This window comes from Megalopta genalis, chromosome 2, assembly GCF_051020955.1.
Source record: "Megalopta genalis isolate 19385.01 chromosome 2, iyMegGena1_principal, whole genome shotgun sequence".
Classification (NCBI taxonomy): Eukaryota; Metazoa; Arthropoda; class Insecta; order Hymenoptera; family Halictidae; genus Megalopta; species Megalopta genalis.
Window position 1 is genome coordinate 13,025,221 of NC_135014.1, and position 19,311 is coordinate 13,044,531.

A 19,311-nucleotide genomic window follows, 5' to 3' on the forward strand; every position below is an offset into this window, starting at 1 on the left:
TCGAGAGCAAACGTCGACGTCGACGTCGAAGAATCCTCGGGAAAATGAATCGGCACCGGAACGATGACTATTCCGCTCGCTGCGTCACGATCACGATTGTTCGCGGTCACCACAATTGCGAAAGATCGCCGACGAAAGATGTCCGCTCGCGATGAACGCTTTTTTTCCTCGGCCGGTTGTTCGAGTGTCAACGACGATCAAGCACCTGGAGCCGCACGACCTCTTTCTCGCGGAATAAATATTACGGTAGCGGTAGCGGTAGCGGAACGGGAAACACCTGCTCCTGACGATCGAGCCGGTTGTGAAACGACCGACGCAGGACCGACACACACATACACGCGCGCCACTCTCTCACTCATTCTCTCTCTCTCTCTCTCTCTCTCTCTCTCTCTCGAACGATTACAGATCTTCTTTCGGGTAAACTCCGCGATCGAAATGGGCAGCCTGCGAATTTTTATGGCTCGGAGGTGCTCCGTTTCTATTCTTGCAAAAATATGAAAAGAATAGGAACGAAGAGGGGACGAAAGCCAGGCGAGAATAGAGGTTCGCCTATGATCCAGGGAGCCGTGGGAGTCGTCGCACCTGTACCTGCCGTCAGAGTCTAGACTTTTCGTTCGAAGGGGGATCACTTATTCATAGAGGGGCGCACACACGATCCATTGTTGGGTAGCTACGACCCACGGAAGGGAAATTACGGCTCGTTTTTCTCTTTCTCTCTGTGTCTCCCTTTCTCTCTCTCCCTCTTCCGCCCCCGGAATTTCATTTCCTCCTCCGATTCCAGCTGACGGGTAAACGGAAATTCGAATTAAAAAATGGCCGGGCCACTGTTATTACCGATAATTTTAATGAAATCGCTCCGACCCCGCGCGATATTAAGATCCTGTCGCCGGACAATGTCGGACAAGGGTTGTCGGCGATGGTTTGCTCGGAAAATCTACCTTGCGGCTCGCGTATATTACGCGAACTCGCGATTTCTCTATACGCGCTTGGAAATGTCAGGGCGAACGCGATTCAACGATCGATCAACGAGGCGCGCGTCGACGTTGGGTGCGCGCCGTTATTTTGCCGCTCGTCATCTTGGTTCGGTGAGTCATTGGGAGGATGAACGAATCGTTAGAATTCTTTTCCAGAAACAGAGTCGTTCGCGTCGGTGACGCGAGGCGACGCGACGCGACGCGACGCAACGTCATCGATTTTACTCGTAATTCCTGCACCGCGATCTTCCTACGAAACGATAATTGTCGATAATTGTCGAATTTATTTATTTTATAATAATTTTTGTCAGAGTTAATATCGGCGCGGCGGTACGACTACGACGTTTCGAGATTAATACCAATTCCGGTGTTTTCGACGAGGCGGGGGGAGATCATCGAGCCGAACTTCTCAAAATAACGCGGGTTGGCTCCGCGCGTTGACACCGCGGGGGAGAGATGCGTTCACCAAACTATTTCGCTGCTTTCTTGCGCCTCTTATTTCAGCGTCTGCACTTTTCTGTCGCTTCTCTCTCTCTCTCTCTCTCTCTCTCTCTCTCTCTCTCTCTCTGCTCCCTGATACTCCTATCCAGATGAGAGGATCCTGTTGCAGCATCGATCCGATGGTCCCTGAAAGAAGACGGCCGTGAACTCCGTAAAGAGACACGCAGCCTTCCTTCGTAGGTTCTTAGGGTCAGCCGAACTAAACCCCGACTCCTCCCTCGATCCTTTCAACCAGCTTTTAGCAGCAGTTTCTGTTCCCCTTTCGCGCCAGAAATCTCTGGACCTTTTACACTTTTCAGCAGAAATCCTTGAACTTACCCGAACCTTCGTTTGCCTTCGTTTCGGAAAAGTGCCGTGAAATTTTCGAGCCAGAAGAACGCGACACCGTCGCGACGAGCTCGATAAATCTGGAGTCCGGAGTAGCACCAGCCAAGCTTCTCCGATTTCGTTAAACGTATGCACGTACGTGGACGTTAGCGAAATAGCGTTGATCGAATCTAATCGAATTTCACGATACGTCGAAGGGAATCGAGACGAATCGACGGCGACGCAACGCGACGCCACAGTGAAATCGAGTATCGTGATAACCTCGACACAGAGCGAGTCGAAAGAAACGCGATGCCAAGGCCGCGTCCACCCGGAGAACCAGTACCAGTAAATGTCAGTTTAACCGGTTGAAGTACCTTTCCCTGTTGGAATCGGTCGCCGCCATCGTCGCGCGAGATGCGGAGCCGATCCGAGGCTTTTTCCAGCCGGAATATGCTCACCGAGTAAAATGCCAGGGGACCGTTACGGTCGATCGCTGTCGCTGCATCTCCGCGAAAACCAATTTTTTCCCTTCCTCTGCGAGCTCGTGTTCTACAAATGGTTATTTCAAGGATAAACTTTAGCTTGCCGTATCAAAGATGGCACATCCGTAACCGGGCACGATATTTGACATTTTCAAACGGCAAACGGCATTCGACGTTCTTTGCAACTTTCTGCTGCTACACGTATACATCGAAGATCGCCATCTTGGCCGTCTTCTTTCGGAATAAGTAGCACCGTGCGACGGAAACCAACGAGAGAGAGAGAGAGAGAGAGAAAAGTAAAAGGATCGCTGGTGAAACGACTTTGGTCGTTTCGCTTGCGTACGAGGGAGACGCGGTGCAAGGATCGGTTGCGTTGCGACGAGTCGACTCGGCCGAGCCGAGCAGCAGGACCAGGTGCGTTGACTTCGTTCATCGACAAACCGGATATCGGAGTCGAATACCTGTCCTATCGCAGAGCTTTCCATCGGGTTCTCCCGATAGCCATTGTGCCGGAGTCCCGTGTCCAGGGTTCCGGACCCCGGGGCCCGGGTCCCGGGTTTCAGCCGAGCACATTTGCACGCTAACAATTAAGTATCATTTTCTCACCAAGTGTCGCAAATTAGATTCCTGCGACCGATTGCCCCGATGCCACACAGAGGGGATTCGTTGCTCGTTTCGAGCTTCGTACGATAAGAGAGAGAGAGAGAGAGAGAGAGACAGAGAGAGAGAGAGAGAGAGAGAGAGAGAGAGAGAGAGTCCGGCATCGCGGGCCAACGCACACCAGAAGACTAGAGAACAGACACAGTCGGTCTCCTCCGGCTCGTTCTCTTTGTTATGCTCGAGCCACGAAAGTGCAACGGCCGACCCTGAACCAGAGTCATTGGCGAAACTGACGAGGGATTCGTTATTGTCTCGCGCTAGCCTCGACCTCCGGCGAAAAACCACGGCTACGAACGCGGACGATACGAACGATTGAGACACGGTTTAGCTCGAGCCGAGAATCTTTTGATCGCGATGCTAGAAAGCAGATCGGTGGCGACGAAGAACAACGGCTAGAATTTGTTGAAGCTTTCTTGGCTATAGCGTTACGAGATAGCGTTGTTACACGATGCCAATTTGTAGCCTTTTCGGAGGACAGAAATCGGTGCATTCTCTCGGCGAAAACTGGAGTCCGAGCGTTCTGGAACGTAAGCATCGGTGGTTCAGTGGTAGAATGCTCGCCTGCCACGCGGGCGGCCCGGGTTCGATTCCCGGCCGATGCAAATATTTTATTTGCTTTTCCTTCTTTTTTTTTTATTATTTTTATTTTTCTCAATACAAATATTTATCAACGATACGAAATTATAGAAAAAAACGAATATTTATGAAAAGAAGCATTTCTGTTCCGATCTACACATGCCTACGGGAGAAAGTCGGTCGATCACGATGGACCAGCGGCTATTGCTTTGCCCTGAGAACGGAACACTGTACGAGCATCGGTGGTTCAGTGGTAGAATGCTCGCCTGCCACGCGGGCGGCCCGGGTTCGATTCCCGGCCGATGCAAATATTTTTTTATTTGCTTTTTCTTTTTGAATTTTGCTCGAACGGTGATCTACAAACATCGATCGCGCTGAGAGCGTAAAGTGGAGCAAAATTGGAGAGAGAGAGAGAGAGAGAGAGAGAGAGAGAGAAAAACACGTGTAAACTGTTAATTAACGAATGCGGGTTAGCCGAAGAAGCCGGAGCATCACCGGTTAGGCAGAAAAAGAGAAACACTTGAGACGGAAAGTGGCCGAGTTCTAGAGCTGTGTGACCAGATGCGACCAGATGCGAACCGCCGCGCCGCCGCTACATAACCACGCGAGGACCTTAACAATTAAGAACGCTCGTTTTTAAACGACACCGCGTGTCCAAACGACGGAAGCCTAAAATCTATGCTCGAATTATCATCGATAGACTCGAGCGAAGAAAATCGTCCGGATAAATAATTGTTGACCGCTTCGACTAATTGTAAAGAAGACTCTATCATCGAGCAATGAAAAACCCTTTTGGGCGACCAATCTGCGAATTCAGCGGGCCCTTACGGGGTTAACGATCCACCTAATCCCCTCGGAGCACCCTCGCGCGTGTTCCGCGACAATCCACCTCCTTGGCCTGCATCTTCCGCTTCCCTTCGGCCGTCCCCGCTTCTAATCCTTTCAATCGACCCCCTTTGTCCGTCGTTTCTTTCAGCGAGGCGGCCCAGTTTCCCGAAGGAATCTCCGCGCCACCGAAACACGCGTAAGTACATACACGCGTTTCTTCTCCCGGCTGAATAAACAGGCCAGGAATGCGTGGGTGCGCGCGTCGCATCTGCTTTTATACCGGCCGCGTCCGCGTATTCGTACTCGTTCGCGTCCGCGTTCGCTGCGCCTGCATAATGCACCAGCCATTGTTCATCGTCGGTCGAGTCTCGGGGCGGCTCGGGGCTCGGGGCGCCACGGGTCGCGTAATATTCCAATTTACCATCTTGCTATCATCCGACTCGAGACTAGCCGTAAATTAGGGGAGAAGAAGTCTGATCAAAATCTGGGCATTATCTATTCTTTCTTACGTATTAACCCGATTGGCTTAGTTTTCCACGTTGGTACGAATGCTAATTTCTAGATTGGTGCGAACGTATGCAAGTAATCGAGTTCGACCGTTTGCTGCAACAGATGCGAATAACCGAACTAATTTACAACGACCGACGACGACAGCCAGGCGTAGGAAATGTCCCAAACACCCAGAGATTGCGTTTTCTCGTACGAATCGTGGTAAGAGAACGCTACGATCCGCAAAAGCCGAAAGACGGGAGACGAGGGTGCGACGATTACGGCGAAACCGTTGACGGACGATACGTAATTCTTTTCAATTTCCCGGTTGTCGATCGATCGATACGCCTCGACCACCGAGTGCATCGATGACGCGCGCAATTATGTACTGACCCTAGGGACACGGGATAATCGATACGGAAACAGCTCGAGAAGCGCCGCACCGTTCGGCCGACCGGGGAACTTGCACGATCGAAGCGAAAACATCGTTCTCGCTACTATGTTGCAAGACATTTGCGAACGTAAAGTTTCTACTACAACTTCGCGTTCGTACCAACGTTTCATAGTATCGGTAGAAACATATTAATAAAGTTTACAAAGCCCACAAACCTAAACCTAAACACCGCACTCGAGGAATCTTCGCCGACGCAACGTCGAGGAACCGATGGAAAGGTCGTAAAAGCGCGATCAAAGCACAATTTACTCGTCTCGTCTCGTCTCGTCTCGTTGCGAAACGCAATCTATCGTATCGAGCGCGGGGCCGATCGCGTTACGGAGCCGGTCGCCATTCATCTCGATCCGGGATCCCAAAACGATCTCCGAGGATCTTGTCTTTCGAAAAACGGTCGGTGGAGTCTTCGAGGGAAAAGTGCACAACAGGGGCCGGAATGTTCGCATCTGTTGCCTCCTCCTGGTCCGGTAATTGCAGCGGATAGGATAGGGTAGGATAGGATAGAATACGATAGGATAGGATAAGATGCGCGTGTGACACGCTCGGAATCCGGCGCGGCGTTTTTCCGTCGGCATCGCTGGTTATTTCGGATAACGCCTTTCTCCGGATTCTTTCGACTCTTCCGTCGTTAACCTCTTCTACCAGAACATCGAAGGGAAGGAGCGATGGGAGCGTAATAAGAGGAGAGCTCCTGGTGTAAACAAGCAGAGCTGGTAATTGCTAAGGGGAGAGGCTCCATTGTACCGTGGTAGTTTCGCGGCGTGTGTAATAGGCACGCGCGTGTCCGGTGGAGGGTCTTGTCGTTTCTCTTTTCGATGGCGAACCCGCGGGAAAACAACGGCCGGTTAACGTCGCCGAACCAACGAAAAAACAAAGGAGATAAACGCCGCGCCGCATCGGGTGTCTAGGACGAGACGGGAAACTCGCGCGAGTCGCAACCGGTCGGGATTAAGAAGAATAACGAACGCGGAACAGGGACATTGAAACCGGATGAGAAAACCGAACCGATTTCCCCGAGCCATACGATCGTTCGACCCGAAGCTACTCTCGCTGTACGACGATAAGTTGCGGTTGAAAAATTGACAAAGATCTTTCTATTCGATAGAGAAATTAAGATCATCGAAATCTTTTTTCGATGAAACGCGCGAATTCGACAATGCGAAGCACCGACCACCGGCTAGTTTTCCAGAGCGTTCGGGTCGGAAGAGACGAGGCAGACTCGACGACACGGTTTTTCAGACTGGTCGAGCGTCGGTTGAAAGGTCATTGGCCAAGGACACGCGTGCACCGATCCAGCGTAACGAAGCTACGAAGCCTGGCTCCGCGAAGCGAGCCCGGTGCAAGCTCGTCGGGTTAATTGAATTTATGGCTCGATATTTCAAGCGGTAGCGATTGCGATCGCGAATCCTTCTCGCGGTGAATCGAACACCCCGTTAACGAACATCGGGATCGGTCCTCGAACAATACCGTGAATCGTCGACCCGTCTCTCCTCTCCTATCTTCGCCTCTCTTCGCCACTCTTCTCCCCTTGTCTTTTCCAGCGAACCACCGAATTCATCGGACCGGACGCATCGAGGAAAGCAGCAGGCTCTCGAAAGATCTCGAGGAGGACCCGGTGGAGGGTCGACGATTGCGAAGAAAACGATGAATCGAGACGAGAGGCGTTCGAATCTCCTTTGAAAGATCGGCCTTATTAGACCAGGAACCTGACGTAAACTTTCCGATGGACCATGGAGACGGATACGATCCTGCAACAATTGGACAGAACAGCTTGCGAGATTTGCGAGATTTGCGAGATTCGCAAGGCTTTTTCTACGAGGAAAACGTTGAGACGACTAAAGACACAACGAATTTCTAATCGATTCCATCCCCGGATCGATTGCACGAGGATCTCCGGTTGCGGAAACGACCGCGGACCGTTTCCAATTACCGCGTGTCTCGTAATAGGGACCGACTGTCGCGTTTCTCGCAAAAAGAAGACGCTCATGGTCGTTCCCGGGTCGAGTTCCAGCCAGCGATTCGTCATGGCGACGCGTCGTTCCGGTTTCATTAACGCGTACGTCGACGACGACGACGACGACGACGACGGCGACGACGACGACGACGACGACGACGACGACGGCGACGGAGCGACATCCGGTGCGAGATCACGGTGTTTGGCAAAGGAAACCCGGGGAAAATGCTTCCTCGTTGGAGTCGGTACACGTTCCTGCCGCGTCCGCACCGTTAGCTTCTGTGTAACTCGTCCTAGTCCTGCGATTTCAAACTGATACAACTTGGTAACCAGCGATTGTAAACTGTATAGATTGACAGGTCGGTTCGTAATTGCGATAGGCTGCGTTGCAAGTTTTTGGAGGCAAATAGAGGTGGAATATGGAACGCTGGAGTTCGCGATACGCGACAGTACCAACCAGGGTGCACGGTCGGAGACGCGGAATATCCGGGCGAAATGCAACCCTTATCCGTTATTGTTAGAATTGTATGTCGTCGCGATGGATTTCGATTGGAATTTGTTTACATCTTGGTTTGCACGCAGCGAAAGTATTCTCTCTTCCTCTCTCCTCTCTCTCTCTCTCTCTCTCTATTCCGGTGCGAAGTACGACACTCGTCTATGGGAAATTGAAGCACACGACGATCGCGGTTCCCTCGCCGTCATAAATGGCCTCGTTGAATGGCTGAAAATAACCGCGCCGTTTTATGGCACGTCCGTTACGACCGCCATCGTCCCGAAATATCCGAGTGTATTAACCTTTTCGATCCGACGTTATTTAACAGCTGCCGTGTTCCGAACACATGGTTATTATCACCTATAATACGTATATGTACATATATATGTATATCCAGGAGCCCTGCGCTGGTCATCGTTGTCCTACGAATCCACCGGTCTGCTAACAATGTCGGGTCGTCCCAGTTCCCTCCATATTTGACGCAGTTTATTTTGTTAAATATTAAAAGCAACTATTTTATATTGGTTCGCGACGATAACGGTAAAGCATCTATGCGAATTTTTAGCGGTTTTTATCGTACCGTTTTTAACACGAATAACAAATTTATCGAACGAATAACTGGAAAATGTACCTTTACGATCTAATAGTTTCACGCCACCACGATCACTGAAAATTCTACTCGAGAATCGATTGTAACATTTTACGAATGTAACTTGGAAAACTATTCTCGCCCATTGGTCGACGGTAACTTACCTACGCCGGTAAGCATTGTTTGCGGCGAAAGGGAGTTTCGTCGATGTTTTTGGAAGTCGGTGTACCTTGGTCGAGATCTCGTCGCGATTCGCAGTCAGCAGGGCATCGTAAAAACCGTCGAGACGATCGTAAACCGTTTAATTCGCGTAAATTAACGGCGGCTTCCCGATAAATTATTCGCGACGATAAAATCCGACGGCCGGTTGCGACGCTCGAAATCTCGGAAGGAGGAGCGAGAGCGGCTGTTTACGTGCTCGCACAAGCGCGGGTGCGTGAGCGGGTGCGGGTGCGGGTGCGGGTGCGGGTGCGGGTGCGGGTGCACGAGCGCAAACCAGAGCGAGTACGATACGTTTCCACCCTTCGGTTCTCGTGGTCGTCTCGGTTTGCTCTTTTTCTCGGCCTTGATCGCTCCGGCATGGAGCAAGGACCGAGGAGAAAAAGGAAAGGATCCACGGCCGGGAGAAGAAGCGAGTGAAATCTCTCTCTCCCTCTCTCTAGCGCGCGCGCTTCTCGTGTTCGTGCTCGTGCACACAGGACCGCCCGGAACGACCGGAGTGCACGCGGCTCCATCGCGTCCGTGTGGGTGCCTGTTTATCTCTGTGCGACTCTATATGGAAGTAGGGAACGACTTCGAGCCGGCTATCCGTGCTCTCGTATCGCTGCGAATCGCGAGTCCCGATTCGAGAGTCTCGGTCTGGTCCAGACCGAGCCGTGGTCGACGATTTTCCCCGTTGGAATCGAACAGTGAGTAGGTCGACAAAGTGATACGATCAATTCTCTCGAATCGACCCTTAGCTCGTAAATAAAAATGGGCAATTTGAGAAAAGAAGATACGACTGTTCGAGTCTCGCGGCTCGTTTTTATAGTTGTCCAAAAATTGTCCATTTTTGTTTACAAGTCGAGGGACAATTGGAGAGAATTCCGAGAACGAGAGACGCTTAACGAATAAAGGAAAGCGAATAACTTATTCGCTTGGCAAGTGAATGATTAAAAATGAGTAGGTCGAATTAAAACGATATTAAGAGAATTTTAGAGGAACGTTGCATCGCTTTCGATGTACCGACATCGTTTGGAACAAAAGAAGGAAAGCATGTACTGTCCCCGACAACCGGTTCTTGCGATTCACAAATAAAGCCGGTAGTCTCTACGGATGATCCGTCGAATGCTCATTGGCGACGAGAAACCGGAAGAGGGATCGGAATGTACCGGAGGATGATGACGCGGATCGTTACGAGAAAACAGGAAGATCGCGAGCAGTTACACGGAAAGTGTGACCTCGAGATAACGCTGGTAGGCGAAGGGACGAATAAGAACGGGTAGAAGCGAGTCGGCCGGCAGGAGAACGCGGCGATGCATCGGGTAGACGTGGAAATCGTTAACCTTGCCTGTTCGAGACAACGGGTCATGGAATTTGTATGCGTCACACACTGGCCGCGGGTGTCTCGACCGACGCTTAAATAGAGACACGAGAATTACAATGCTGCAGCGCCATCGACACAATGCGTATACCTCTTACTTGCCCGAGATAATGGATAATCTTCTCCGCGATCAGCCTCTCGACTCCGTTCGAGGAATCTCCCAGCTACCGAGCACCGAGCACCGAGCACCGAGCACCGAGCACCGAGCACCGAGCTACCGATTATTCCACTAATGTGCCCTAGGCAACCGCGTTTATTAACCTTTGGAGAGCAACGCCCAAGATTTCTTTCTATTTGTTGTTGCACGATGTTATCGATACTACCGTAATCTGGGACGCAAGCTGCGCAGTGGAACCTAGATCGTCGGAATCGACCGAGGAGACACGATTAAAATGCCGGATTAAATGTATTGATAAACGACGAATCTACGTGTTAATAATCGTGGTTCTACGCATATATGATATATTTAATGCTACGATGCGCGATACCTAAAAGTCGGATTTCAATTTAACGAATTTCGAAACGATCGCTAGTTCCCGAAGGGTTGAATCGTCGATCCATCGGTATCGTGCAGACCCTACGTTTGGACGTGATTCTTCGAACAAGTAGATTCTCGATTCGGATAGACCGTTGATCTAACCAGTCCAACGGGTACACGATGGAGCACATTGCCCCCGGTAGGTTCCCTGTTCGGCGACTTTAGGGAACCTCCTAGCTCCAAACAACTAGGGAGCAGACCAAACCGGACGAAAGTAGACCGACGCGAACGGTGTAGACGCTACGTGTACTAGAAAAGGAACTCACCTTCGGCGGTCTTCTTGCCGGGGACAATGGTGAACACGGAGGTGGATTTCCGCCATCCCCTCCAGTTGTTGCAGAGGGACTCTGGCTCGCTGCTCCAGCTGCAGAGGGAATCCTCCTCGAAACGATCGGAGTCCTCGAAAGAGTAACGATCGGTGCAATCGGTCCCCTCCCAGTCGATTATGACGCCGTGCTGACCGGAACCGTCCTCGACGGTCCCGGGTCCGGGGGACGCATCGGCCGGCCCTCTGGCTCTGGCCCCGCCGCCAGAATTGTTGCCGCCTCTATTCCATCCGCCGCCGCCGCCGCCGCCGCCGCTACCACTACCACCACCGCCGCCGCTGCCGCCGCCGCCGCCGCCGCCGCTACCACCGCCACCTCTGCCTCCACCGGTGCCGCCACCTCCGGCGTTACCGCCACCACCCCCGCTTCTTCCGCCTCCGCCTCCACCTCCAGATGCCGATGCCGATGCCGATGCTGCTGCACCGCTGCCGCCGCGCCTGCCTCCGCCGCTACCACCCACCGCCACGGGAGACCGAGCCAGGTTGCCCGCCAGTTTTAATTATCGTAGGAATCGACACGCGCGACACTGCGGGCCACTGCGCCCCCCAAGAGCAATGTTTACCCTCCGACGACGGCCCCACCGCAATCACGAAGCGACGACACCGCCGCCGCCCCTTACCAACCGAGCCACCGTTCGGGTGCGACCTGATAACCCGGCACCCTTCTCCCCCGTACCGATCGCCACCGCCTGCAGGACAACAGAAACGATTATTTACCCTCGGACGGCGAACATTCGCGTTGCTCGACGACGACCAGCAATCCTTTCGAGATACCGTTCCACCTATCTTATTGGTCCCGATTCTTAATCTGCTCTTATTCGACTCGTTCGTTTCACTTGGAAACCGACCGGCTGATTTTTCACTCCGAGAGAAGGTCGAGGGTCGAGGCTCGAGGATTGCTTAGGCTAGGAAATCGCGCGGGCCACCACCGATCCAGAATTGCTCGATCGGAGACTCTACCGGTCTATCTAATTGTCTCTTTAACCCTGTTATGGAACACTAGCGTTCACCGAAAAACAGTGGCAGTCGAATAACTATGAATTTTATTAATTACATAGCTGATAGATGATACCACGTAGAATCGCAACCATCGTATCTACGTACGTATCTACGTACTATTTATGTATACCTATGTATGTTGAATCCACGATGTTCTATAGCGTAGCTATTCAAGTTTATTTATCGTATAATTATTGAGATTGCAAAAATAACCGCTTAGGCAACTGATACGTGTATCTATTTGTATCGATATATTTTATGATAAAGCTAATAATCTAGTCGCTCTTAGCACTCGTTAGCTCCAACATCGAAAGAACGCTGTTGCACCCACGCGACCGAATTAATCTAGTTGCGGTTTTTCAACTGTAAACAGTCCGAGTAGGTCACGCATGCAACAGGGGCCATGGGCAACAAGCTAAAAACGCGGAATGGTGGCCGTGGAAAAGATGGAGAAACGGGTGGAAAAACAGCCGATACGCCGAGATGGATTTTCGTAAATTTCTGATTGGGATACGAATTGGTGGAGCGAACGTTAATTGATAAATTCGGGGGAACGCTCGTGACCACCATTTTGCCGCCGCCGACACGGCGTCCGATATTACCACCCCCTATTATACCGCTGTCGCCGGCGACAACTACACCGGTAATCGCTGCTTTTAACTCTAGTGGACGGGTTCCGATCGAGTTGACCGGAAACGAACTTCTATTTTATTAAACCGGCGAATAGCCGGGTCTCGGGTCACTTTGAACCCGTCGCAACGCGTGCAACCGCACCGAGTTCAATTTCTAATACACATGCCTCTCGCTTTCGAATTTTCTTTCGAGTACCTGCTTTTCCCGGAGAAATTGTAACAGCACTCGGCGCGACGACCGATAATATAAATAAAACTAGACCAATCTACACGAATAAAGCCAGTCTTTCGAGTTATCGATATCCGTGCAGGCACAACACCGAACGGCCAACCGCCACCGTACAATAAAACACGACGGTATTTGTCCACTAACGTGTACGTACCGTTCCTCGATACGTAATTCGAAATCGTATTTAAAAATGAAAACATCTCACGGAACGTGTGCGAATATGGAACGAATTCCCTGCCAGCGAGAACAGTTGGAAATCATCGGAACGCTGGATGATACAGAAACAGCTGATTCGCGTCGCTACAATGTTTGAATAGCGTATTGATTTTCCCCTCGCGAGAGAAGGATCTGTTTTCATGTTTCGTCCAAGTTCGCGCGTCAGGAGAAATCGACGGAAGGTAAATCGACGAGCCGATCATCTATTTATGTCGTAGAACGAGACCGAGAAGTTCGGCCGTAGGAGTGCTGGCCGATGGGAACATCGAATGTCAAACGGACGGCAACGTGTAATTAGGTTAGGTTAGGCTCTGCTTCGACGCGAGCCATGCCAGGACAAGGGAAAATTCGAAAGAGAGAAGATGTAGATCGCAGAGGGGTGAGGGACGCAGGCATAGGGACCTTGGCGGGTCGACAGACCCACGTCAAGAACGTGCGACGACCCCGACCCCGACCCCGACCCCGACCCCGCCAAGGGGATAGCAACCCCTCTCCGTTTCTTACATCCACACCACCTCTTGGGTCTCGGTCTCGCTGTGCCACCTTTCACACCTTTCTTCCACGCGTACGTGCAACGTATACGTACACGCGCACAAGTACAGGCGCTAGCGAAGGATAGACAGATATATATATATATATATATATATATACGTATACATGCATGTAATACCTACATGGATACGTATATAGGCACATATACATATATGTAGTATACAAAGCATACACGGATACGAGCGTATAATTCAGTACAGTTTTCCTGCTTACCTCACCCTCTCTAACGAGTTTACCGTTCCGTCACTGGTGCACTTCACACCCCTCCTCTCCTTTTCCTTCACCTACCACCTACTACTACTACTACTACTACCTACTACCTACTACCTACTACACTACTACACTACTACTACTATTACTACTACTACTACTACTACTGCTGTGAGCAGCACCACCGAACGAACAGTACCGAACCAAGAACAGAATGGGGAGTAGTACACAAACACAGATTATATGTATACGCGCATGCTACACACATAGAATCGCGCACTCGACAACAGAGTAGGACAGCTGAGCCACCAGAGCCCCACCAGTTTTATGTAAGAGACATTTCGCACTGTGTCCGCAATATCTTCCACGAAGGTCCAGCCCGAAGCGGGCACGCGAACGATTCGACTAACTTACGTCGAGATTACACACTACCACTGCACTAACAGCCCGAAAACTCCTGCTAGCCTACCCCATCGGCGACAACAACAAATATGGCGAGCGAACCTCCGCCTGCGCTTCGCTGCTACGACTGCCAACTGTCCGCTAGGTGGCGACCGAAACGCCGACCAGTCCCGACAATCCCCCACCGTCGCTATCTTCGTCCCAGTCCTAGCCTAAAGCTTACATACGCCATTGAGTCCAAGCATTGTAGACCAGAAACCAGAAACTTCGATCTCTTCGTAACTCTTTCACTACCGTTGCCGTCTATTGCAATTATATCTGTATATGTATATTTATGTAGTTTTATAGGCGCTGCTTCTGATTGCATCTAGCAGCGCTCTCAGCAAACTTCAACAAACTTTTGCCGTCTATGGCATGCGACCGGCAAATCTTGTCAGAAATCCTAACAACGAACGTACGCGATACGTTTCAGTATTTCGACCAGACAAATTTGCGAAATGCATGCTGACGAATCGGAGTCTATCGTAACGAAAGGGTTAATTTACATATGTACATATACATACTTACATAGGTCACTCGTCCCCTCGTGAATATAGCCTTGGAACCCTCTATCCAATTGCGCATGAGCAATTCTGTCTGTGTCCGATTTTGGATGCGTTAACGACATCTCGCGGAAATATGTTCAAACTCGTTATGAATCAATAATATATGTTGTACATATATACGTTCATAGAATATTTACCTGAAACGTTCAAAAACATTTTGTTATATGTGTGACATAATAAAAATCATATTTCAAGTACTTAATATTCAATTCATGAAAAAATCTATACGACTTTTTATTATATCGTTTTTTTACTCTATTACGATTTAAATTCTGCCGCGCGCATTCCGACGTTTCTTCGTTCTTGTCTACGACTATCGATATTAGTGTTATATTACTATCGATAGTAGTGTTCATTGTTCATGCGTAAAATTCCGACTATCGATACGGCTATCGAAACATGTTGTCGATATTACTCTTTGAAATCGATTTTAGGAATTGTACAATCGCACGCCGGAAGATACATATCTCCCTTCCCTTTTAGACTTCCTTCTCTGTTCGTGTTGTGTCGTATAGTGCTCGGTAAATACAATTTACAGGTATTCTACCAGAAAACTTAATGTTATGCAAAAAATAATGGCTCGAATAAACAGAGGGGATGCATTTACACACGTATCTATTAAAATATCGATCGCGTTAATGTTTAATATCAAGATGTAATTGGATAAAATTGATATCGCGAAAGTCGTGTGCATTATGGACGCTATATGTCAAGACATAACCTGAAAGTAACCCCACACTGTTTATATCCAGCGATCACAATTGCACGGAATAATCAACTAAAACGTTAAACGCAATCGTTCCGAGAGTGTACACACAAGCCAATCATTGATTATTATTTCCGACAGAGATGCCACCAAAAAGAGGAAAGGTACAAAAGGAAGAAGTCCAAGTCTCTCTTGGACCTCAACTTCGCGAAGGAGAAGTTGTCTTCGGTGTTGCACATATTTTTGCAAGTTTCAACGACACCTTCGTCCACGTGACCGATCTTTCGGGCAGGTACATTTCGAAATACTATTTCGCATGAACAGTTAATACTATGCACATACAAATAAATCTACCGATATACTGTTCGCAGAGAAACTATTGCCAGAGTTACCGGTGGAATGAAAGTTAAAGCAGATCGTGATGAAGCTTCTCCGTATGCTGCTATGCTTGCTGCTCAGGTAAATTGCTTTTTATTTGTAAAACTCTACTCGTTGATCTAGCCACGTCCAGGCAGCACCTAAGTGTTCATTTCCTGACCCTAAGTGCGTTCATGTTTGTGGAATACTAAGCTTCTCCCTTCCGATGGAAATGAGATTTATATATGTATCGCATTTCTTTACCTGGGAGCATACATTACAAATAAATCTATAAAACGTATATTATAACGATGATGTGCAAACTTTTATAATATTTGCATTAATTGTTGATAGGATGTAGCAGAGAAATGCAAATCCCTTGGAATTACGGCACTCCATATTAAACTAAGAGCTACTGGAGGAAATAAGACAAAGACACCTGGTCCTGGTGCACAATCGGCTTTACGCGCTCTTGCTCGTTCTAGTATGAAAATTGGCCGTATCGAGGATGTTACCCCTATACCATCCGATTCAACGCGCAGAAAGGGTGGTCGTCGTGGACGCAGGCTGTAAATTATGGGTCTATGCGTGGTTTATTATCTTTCAAAAATAAATATTTAAAAATATATCATTGCATTATATTTTTGTATTCCCCTGACGTGTGTAACATATAGATAACACAGTTAGGGTTTGCTCTAAACTAAACATTTCTTATTGCTAAGGAAAGATACAAATATTTTAAAGGAAATTTAAGGAAAATTAATTTAAATTAGTTCATTATTTTTTATCCGCGAATTACATAATATGAAAGCTATCATAATTCATGCTGAAATAGTTTCTACTAAAAATCGAACTTGCATTAAGCATTGCCGACAATGTTTCCCACAGTGAGATACAATTTCACCTTTAGATCCAGCTTCTTAGGCGCTTTATTTTCTAGCGTTGTAATTGTGTTGACGTGTTCGTACTGCATAACAAACCCAATAATGATTGGTTCATTTTCTTCGTGTTCCTCCAAACTCTTGTATGGAGTTACATGGATTTTTATTACCGTCTTATTACCTTTTCGCCAAACTACAAGCCTTTGTAGAGGATTCGAAATTAAAAAGTCTTTGAAAATACTAGTCGCAGAAATTCGAATATAGAAATACATACTTAGGATCATCTTGAAAGTTATGAGTGTCGCCTGTATCATCATATTCAGCGGCGTCATCTCTAGGTGGAAGTATCAGAGAAGCCTGAGGCAAAAGTACGTCCGCGTTTGGAATAACTTTTATGGGTTTAGTTTCTTCCGCAATAGCCATTTGCCGTACGATGGATGGCAATAAATTTGAGGACTCTGAATCCTATTAGAATAGTTGAAACAATTTTTCAACGTATAAGCTAGATTTCTAACTCTATCCTTGTGTTGCTTGGTATAGAACAACCTACTCCTTAATCAAATAAATCGAACACGTTTACCTGTTGCACGTTTTCTTCTTTTACATCTTCTTTCTCGGATGTAACTTCAACAGGAGTCATTGGTGTATCCAATGGTAGCAGTGTTATTTGAGTTTGATGTTGAGTTGGATTACAAAATTTCAAAAGCAGTTCGCTCGTTTTACCTGGTCTCAATGGTTCACAAGTAACAATTCTCACCTCTGGTACATGATAACTATGGCGCGGATGTATGAATTAATTATAGGCAAAAAAATGTACAAAATATTGCGTACTCACTATGCAGCAAGCTGAATCTTGAATTTGGTGGACTGTGGGCAGAGATCTGGTTTATTAACACTGTGCTCGCATGCTCTGCAACGTTGTGATCTCTTAACTAAATATTTTCGGCGCTGCGGGCGTAATTCATTCACGTTTTCCGCTTGAACCTCCAAATGTTGTAACCTTTGTTCCAATGTAGTAACTATTTAAGAGGATTATTTTCAAAAGGTGTACAAAATTTCACAATAATGTAATCTCATTCTAAATGACCGCTTACTTTTAGTTATATCCACTGGGTCTGTAAATATGTTTGCTGGCAGTTCTTCCACATTTTCGCTAGCAATAGATGGTGGAGGTTGATCGCTAGATTGGTTTTTACCTGGAGTATGTGTAGGATAAACAATCCGTTTGCGAGCCAACGATATTATAGAATAGGCCTGAAGTCGAACAAAATAAATCAAATGCACACTTTCGATAGTAAAATAAGAGTTCAAAATAAAAATTGTAAGAAAGTAGTTTACATGCATAAAAGGACACTTTGGTCGAATCTTCTTCTCCCATTCTTGCTTCTCTATGGAAGCCAATATTTTATGATAATCAATTAAGGCATTAATTCGTCCTAAATGTGGATTTTCTTGTTCAGGCCAACCACCGGTAGCTAAATAAAACACATATTCTTTTAAGGGCATTTAACTTAATTAACAATTATGTGTAAGAAATATTTTAGGTACGTACCAACAGTTTGGTCAGGAATACCAGCATCCCTAGAAGTCCATCTACACAATGAACAAAATAGGTAGTAAAATTTCTTTGGTGGCGTTTTAGCATCTTTGGATTCTTCTCCTTTGGGAAGCACTGTCTTAAAGGGCACGTGCCCTGCTCTCGTAGACAAGGTATGAAAGCAACAAGGACATTCAAAACAATTTGAACATCTGTTAACATAACATTTAAATCAACGTAAAATTCAATAAAAAAAATCTTGTTTCGAGCAATACATATTTTTGGGCAACTTTCACTTACTTATTCTTCTTGAGTCGTGCTTCCACAAATGGATAATTTTCCATGCAATTAGGACAATAATGTGTGTCAATCTGTAAAAAAGGTTACACGTATAAAGAGACGAATGACAAGAGCAAACGTTAAATAATAAATATCGAATAATTACTTCTTGACAGTTACAGTAGCCGCATCGTATTTTCGAACAGTGTCTACAAAAATAAGTTTGTGATATTGGTTTCAAAGATCCACAATTACAAACGTAACGCACGTAATCGGGTTGATTTAGATATGACATAATTGTGGATTAAATTGTAATTTTATCTACAAGAAAATAACGATATTCACTGTTGAGGAGTCGAACTTCGAACAATTTCTCTTCCAGTCTCAGTCTTTCTGGTCTTTCTTCAGGTTCAAGTTCAGGCCTGTCTGAAGCTGGCTCACCATAATAACCAATATTAATGAAACATAGCTCAAAAAATTGCTCTTTAATTGCCCATAATTGCTCACCGTTTACTTTTAATTGCTCGCTTATTCTTTTCGAGAAATATAAAAAAAAAACTCTTTAAAGACGCCTAGGGACTTTTATGAAAGGTTGGAGACCTTCAATTTCACACAAAATTTCTGAAATAATGCATAAAACGTGCTTTTCCATGTAACTCTAACTGCTCAATCTCCCACGAGCGACAATTTTATCAATAAACAATAAATTTGATAAATAAATATATATGGACCGAGGAGCCCGTGCCGTTCATAGTTGCCAAAATGGAGAACAAACTTTAATTCGCATAAATACTGCACATGACAGAGTCAGAGCATTTTCGTAGATCCCTTTTGTAAGATCTCTCTTGCATCATATTTAAGAGCAATCTCCGAAAATGCTCCGTTTCTGTCATGTGCAATTAATTCCGAGCCCTGGCTTAAACAATTGCTCTTTTTACTGATACATAATGTTATG

At 47.4% G+C, this 19,311-nt stretch overlaps 3 protein-coding genes and 2 non-coding genes across 10 annotated transcripts in view; 3 read left to right on the forward strand and 2 right to left on the reverse strand.

Annotated features, from left to right (window-relative positions):
• The window catches only part of Dora (zinc finger SWIM domain-containing dorado), a 34,844-nt gene extending 23,593 nt beyond the window's left edge, over nucleotides 1-11,251 (reverse strand). For both annotated transcript variants that reach the window (XM_033468163.2, XM_033468161.2), the window contains exon 1: nucleotides 10,693-11,251. The gene's annotated coding sequence lies outside the window, so the exon portion shown is untranslated. The remainder of the gene's footprint in view (nucleotides 1-10,692) is intronic.
• Nucleotides 3,458-3,528, forward strand: TRNAG-GCC (transfer RNA glycine (anticodon GCC)). Its single transcript has one exon. It is a non-coding gene; the product is annotated as a tRNA-Gly (tRNA).
• On the forward strand, nucleotides 3,739-3,809 carry TRNAG-GCC (transfer RNA glycine (anticodon GCC)). The gene has a single exon. It is a non-coding gene; the product is annotated as a tRNA-Gly (tRNA).
• A 3,746-nt stretch (nucleotides 11,252-14,997) lies between the features above and the next one.
• Nucleotides 14,998-16,285, forward strand: Rps14 (ribosomal protein S14). Of its 2 annotated transcripts, none has more exons than XM_033468391.2 (4): nucleotides 14,998-15,117; nucleotides 15,444-15,594; nucleotides 15,674-15,761; nucleotides 16,014-16,285. In XM_033468391.2, the coding sequence occupies exons 2-4, from the start codon at nucleotides 15,446-15,448 to the stop codon at nucleotides 16,230-16,232; spliced, it is 456 nt and encodes a 151-aa protein (XP_033324282.2). In that variant the 5' UTR covers nucleotides 14,998-15,117; nucleotides 15,444-15,445; the 3' UTR covers nucleotides 16,233-16,285. The 2 variants fall into 2 exon arrangements, with proteins under 2 accessions (XP_033324282.2, XP_033324283.1); XM_033468392.2 differs by having other exon boundaries at nucleotides 14,999-15,134.
• Nucleotides 16,276-18,903, reverse strand: DCTN4-p62 (dynactin subunit 4). 4 transcript variants are annotated; one of them, XM_033468382.2, is made up of 10 exons: nucleotides 18,702-18,881; nucleotides 18,523-18,565; nucleotides 18,378-18,448; nucleotides 18,093-18,289; nucleotides 17,879-18,015; nucleotides 17,635-17,794; nucleotides 17,376-17,559; nucleotides 17,121-17,313; nucleotides 16,815-17,005; nucleotides 16,276-16,741 (listed from the first exon to the last, which is right to left on the reverse strand). In XM_033468382.2, exons 3-10 carry the CDS (start codon nucleotides 18,419-18,421, stop codon nucleotides 16,519-16,521), a joined length of 1,329 nt encoding a protein of 442 aa, XP_033324273.2. In that variant the 5' UTR covers nucleotides 18,422-18,448; nucleotides 18,523-18,565; nucleotides 18,702-18,881; the 3' UTR covers nucleotides 16,276-16,518. The 4 variants fall into 4 exon arrangements, with proteins under 4 accessions (XP_033324273.2, XP_033324271.2, XP_033324268.2 ...); XM_033468380.2 differs by having other exon boundaries at nucleotides 18,523-18,903; XM_033468377.2 differs by lacking the exon at nucleotides 18,702-18,881 and having other exon boundaries at nucleotides 17,635-18,015; nucleotides 18,523-18,657.
• Between the last annotated feature and the right edge of the window lie 408 nt (nucleotides 18,904-19,311).

Bases quoted from the DNA above. Each gene is read 5' to 3' on its own strand.
- DCTN4-p62 (XM_033468377.2), bottom strand. From the start codon at position 18,651: ATGTCATATCTAAATCAACCCGATTACGTGCGTTACGTTTGTAATTGT. The intron at 17,560-17,634 runs GTAAGCGGTCAT...CCTCTTAAATAG, and splicing joins CCCAGTGGATATAACTAAAA to TTACTACATTGGAACAAAGG. The intron at 16,742-16,814 runs GTATGTATTTCT...TCCTCTACAAAG, and splicing joins AACTTTCAAGATGATCCTAA to GCTTGTAGTTTGGCGAAAAG.
- Rps14 (XM_033468391.2), top strand. From the start codon at position 15,446: ATGCCACCAAAAAGAGGAAAGGTACAAAAGGAAGAAGTCCAAGTCTCT. The intron at 15,595-15,673 runs GTACATTTCGAA...TACTGTTCGCAG, and splicing joins GTGACCGATCTTTCGGGCAG to AGAAACTATTGCCAGAGTTA. The intron at 15,762-16,013 runs GTAAATTGCTTT...AATTGTTGATAG, and splicing joins CTGCTATGCTTGCTGCTCAG to GATGTAGCAGAGAAATGCAA.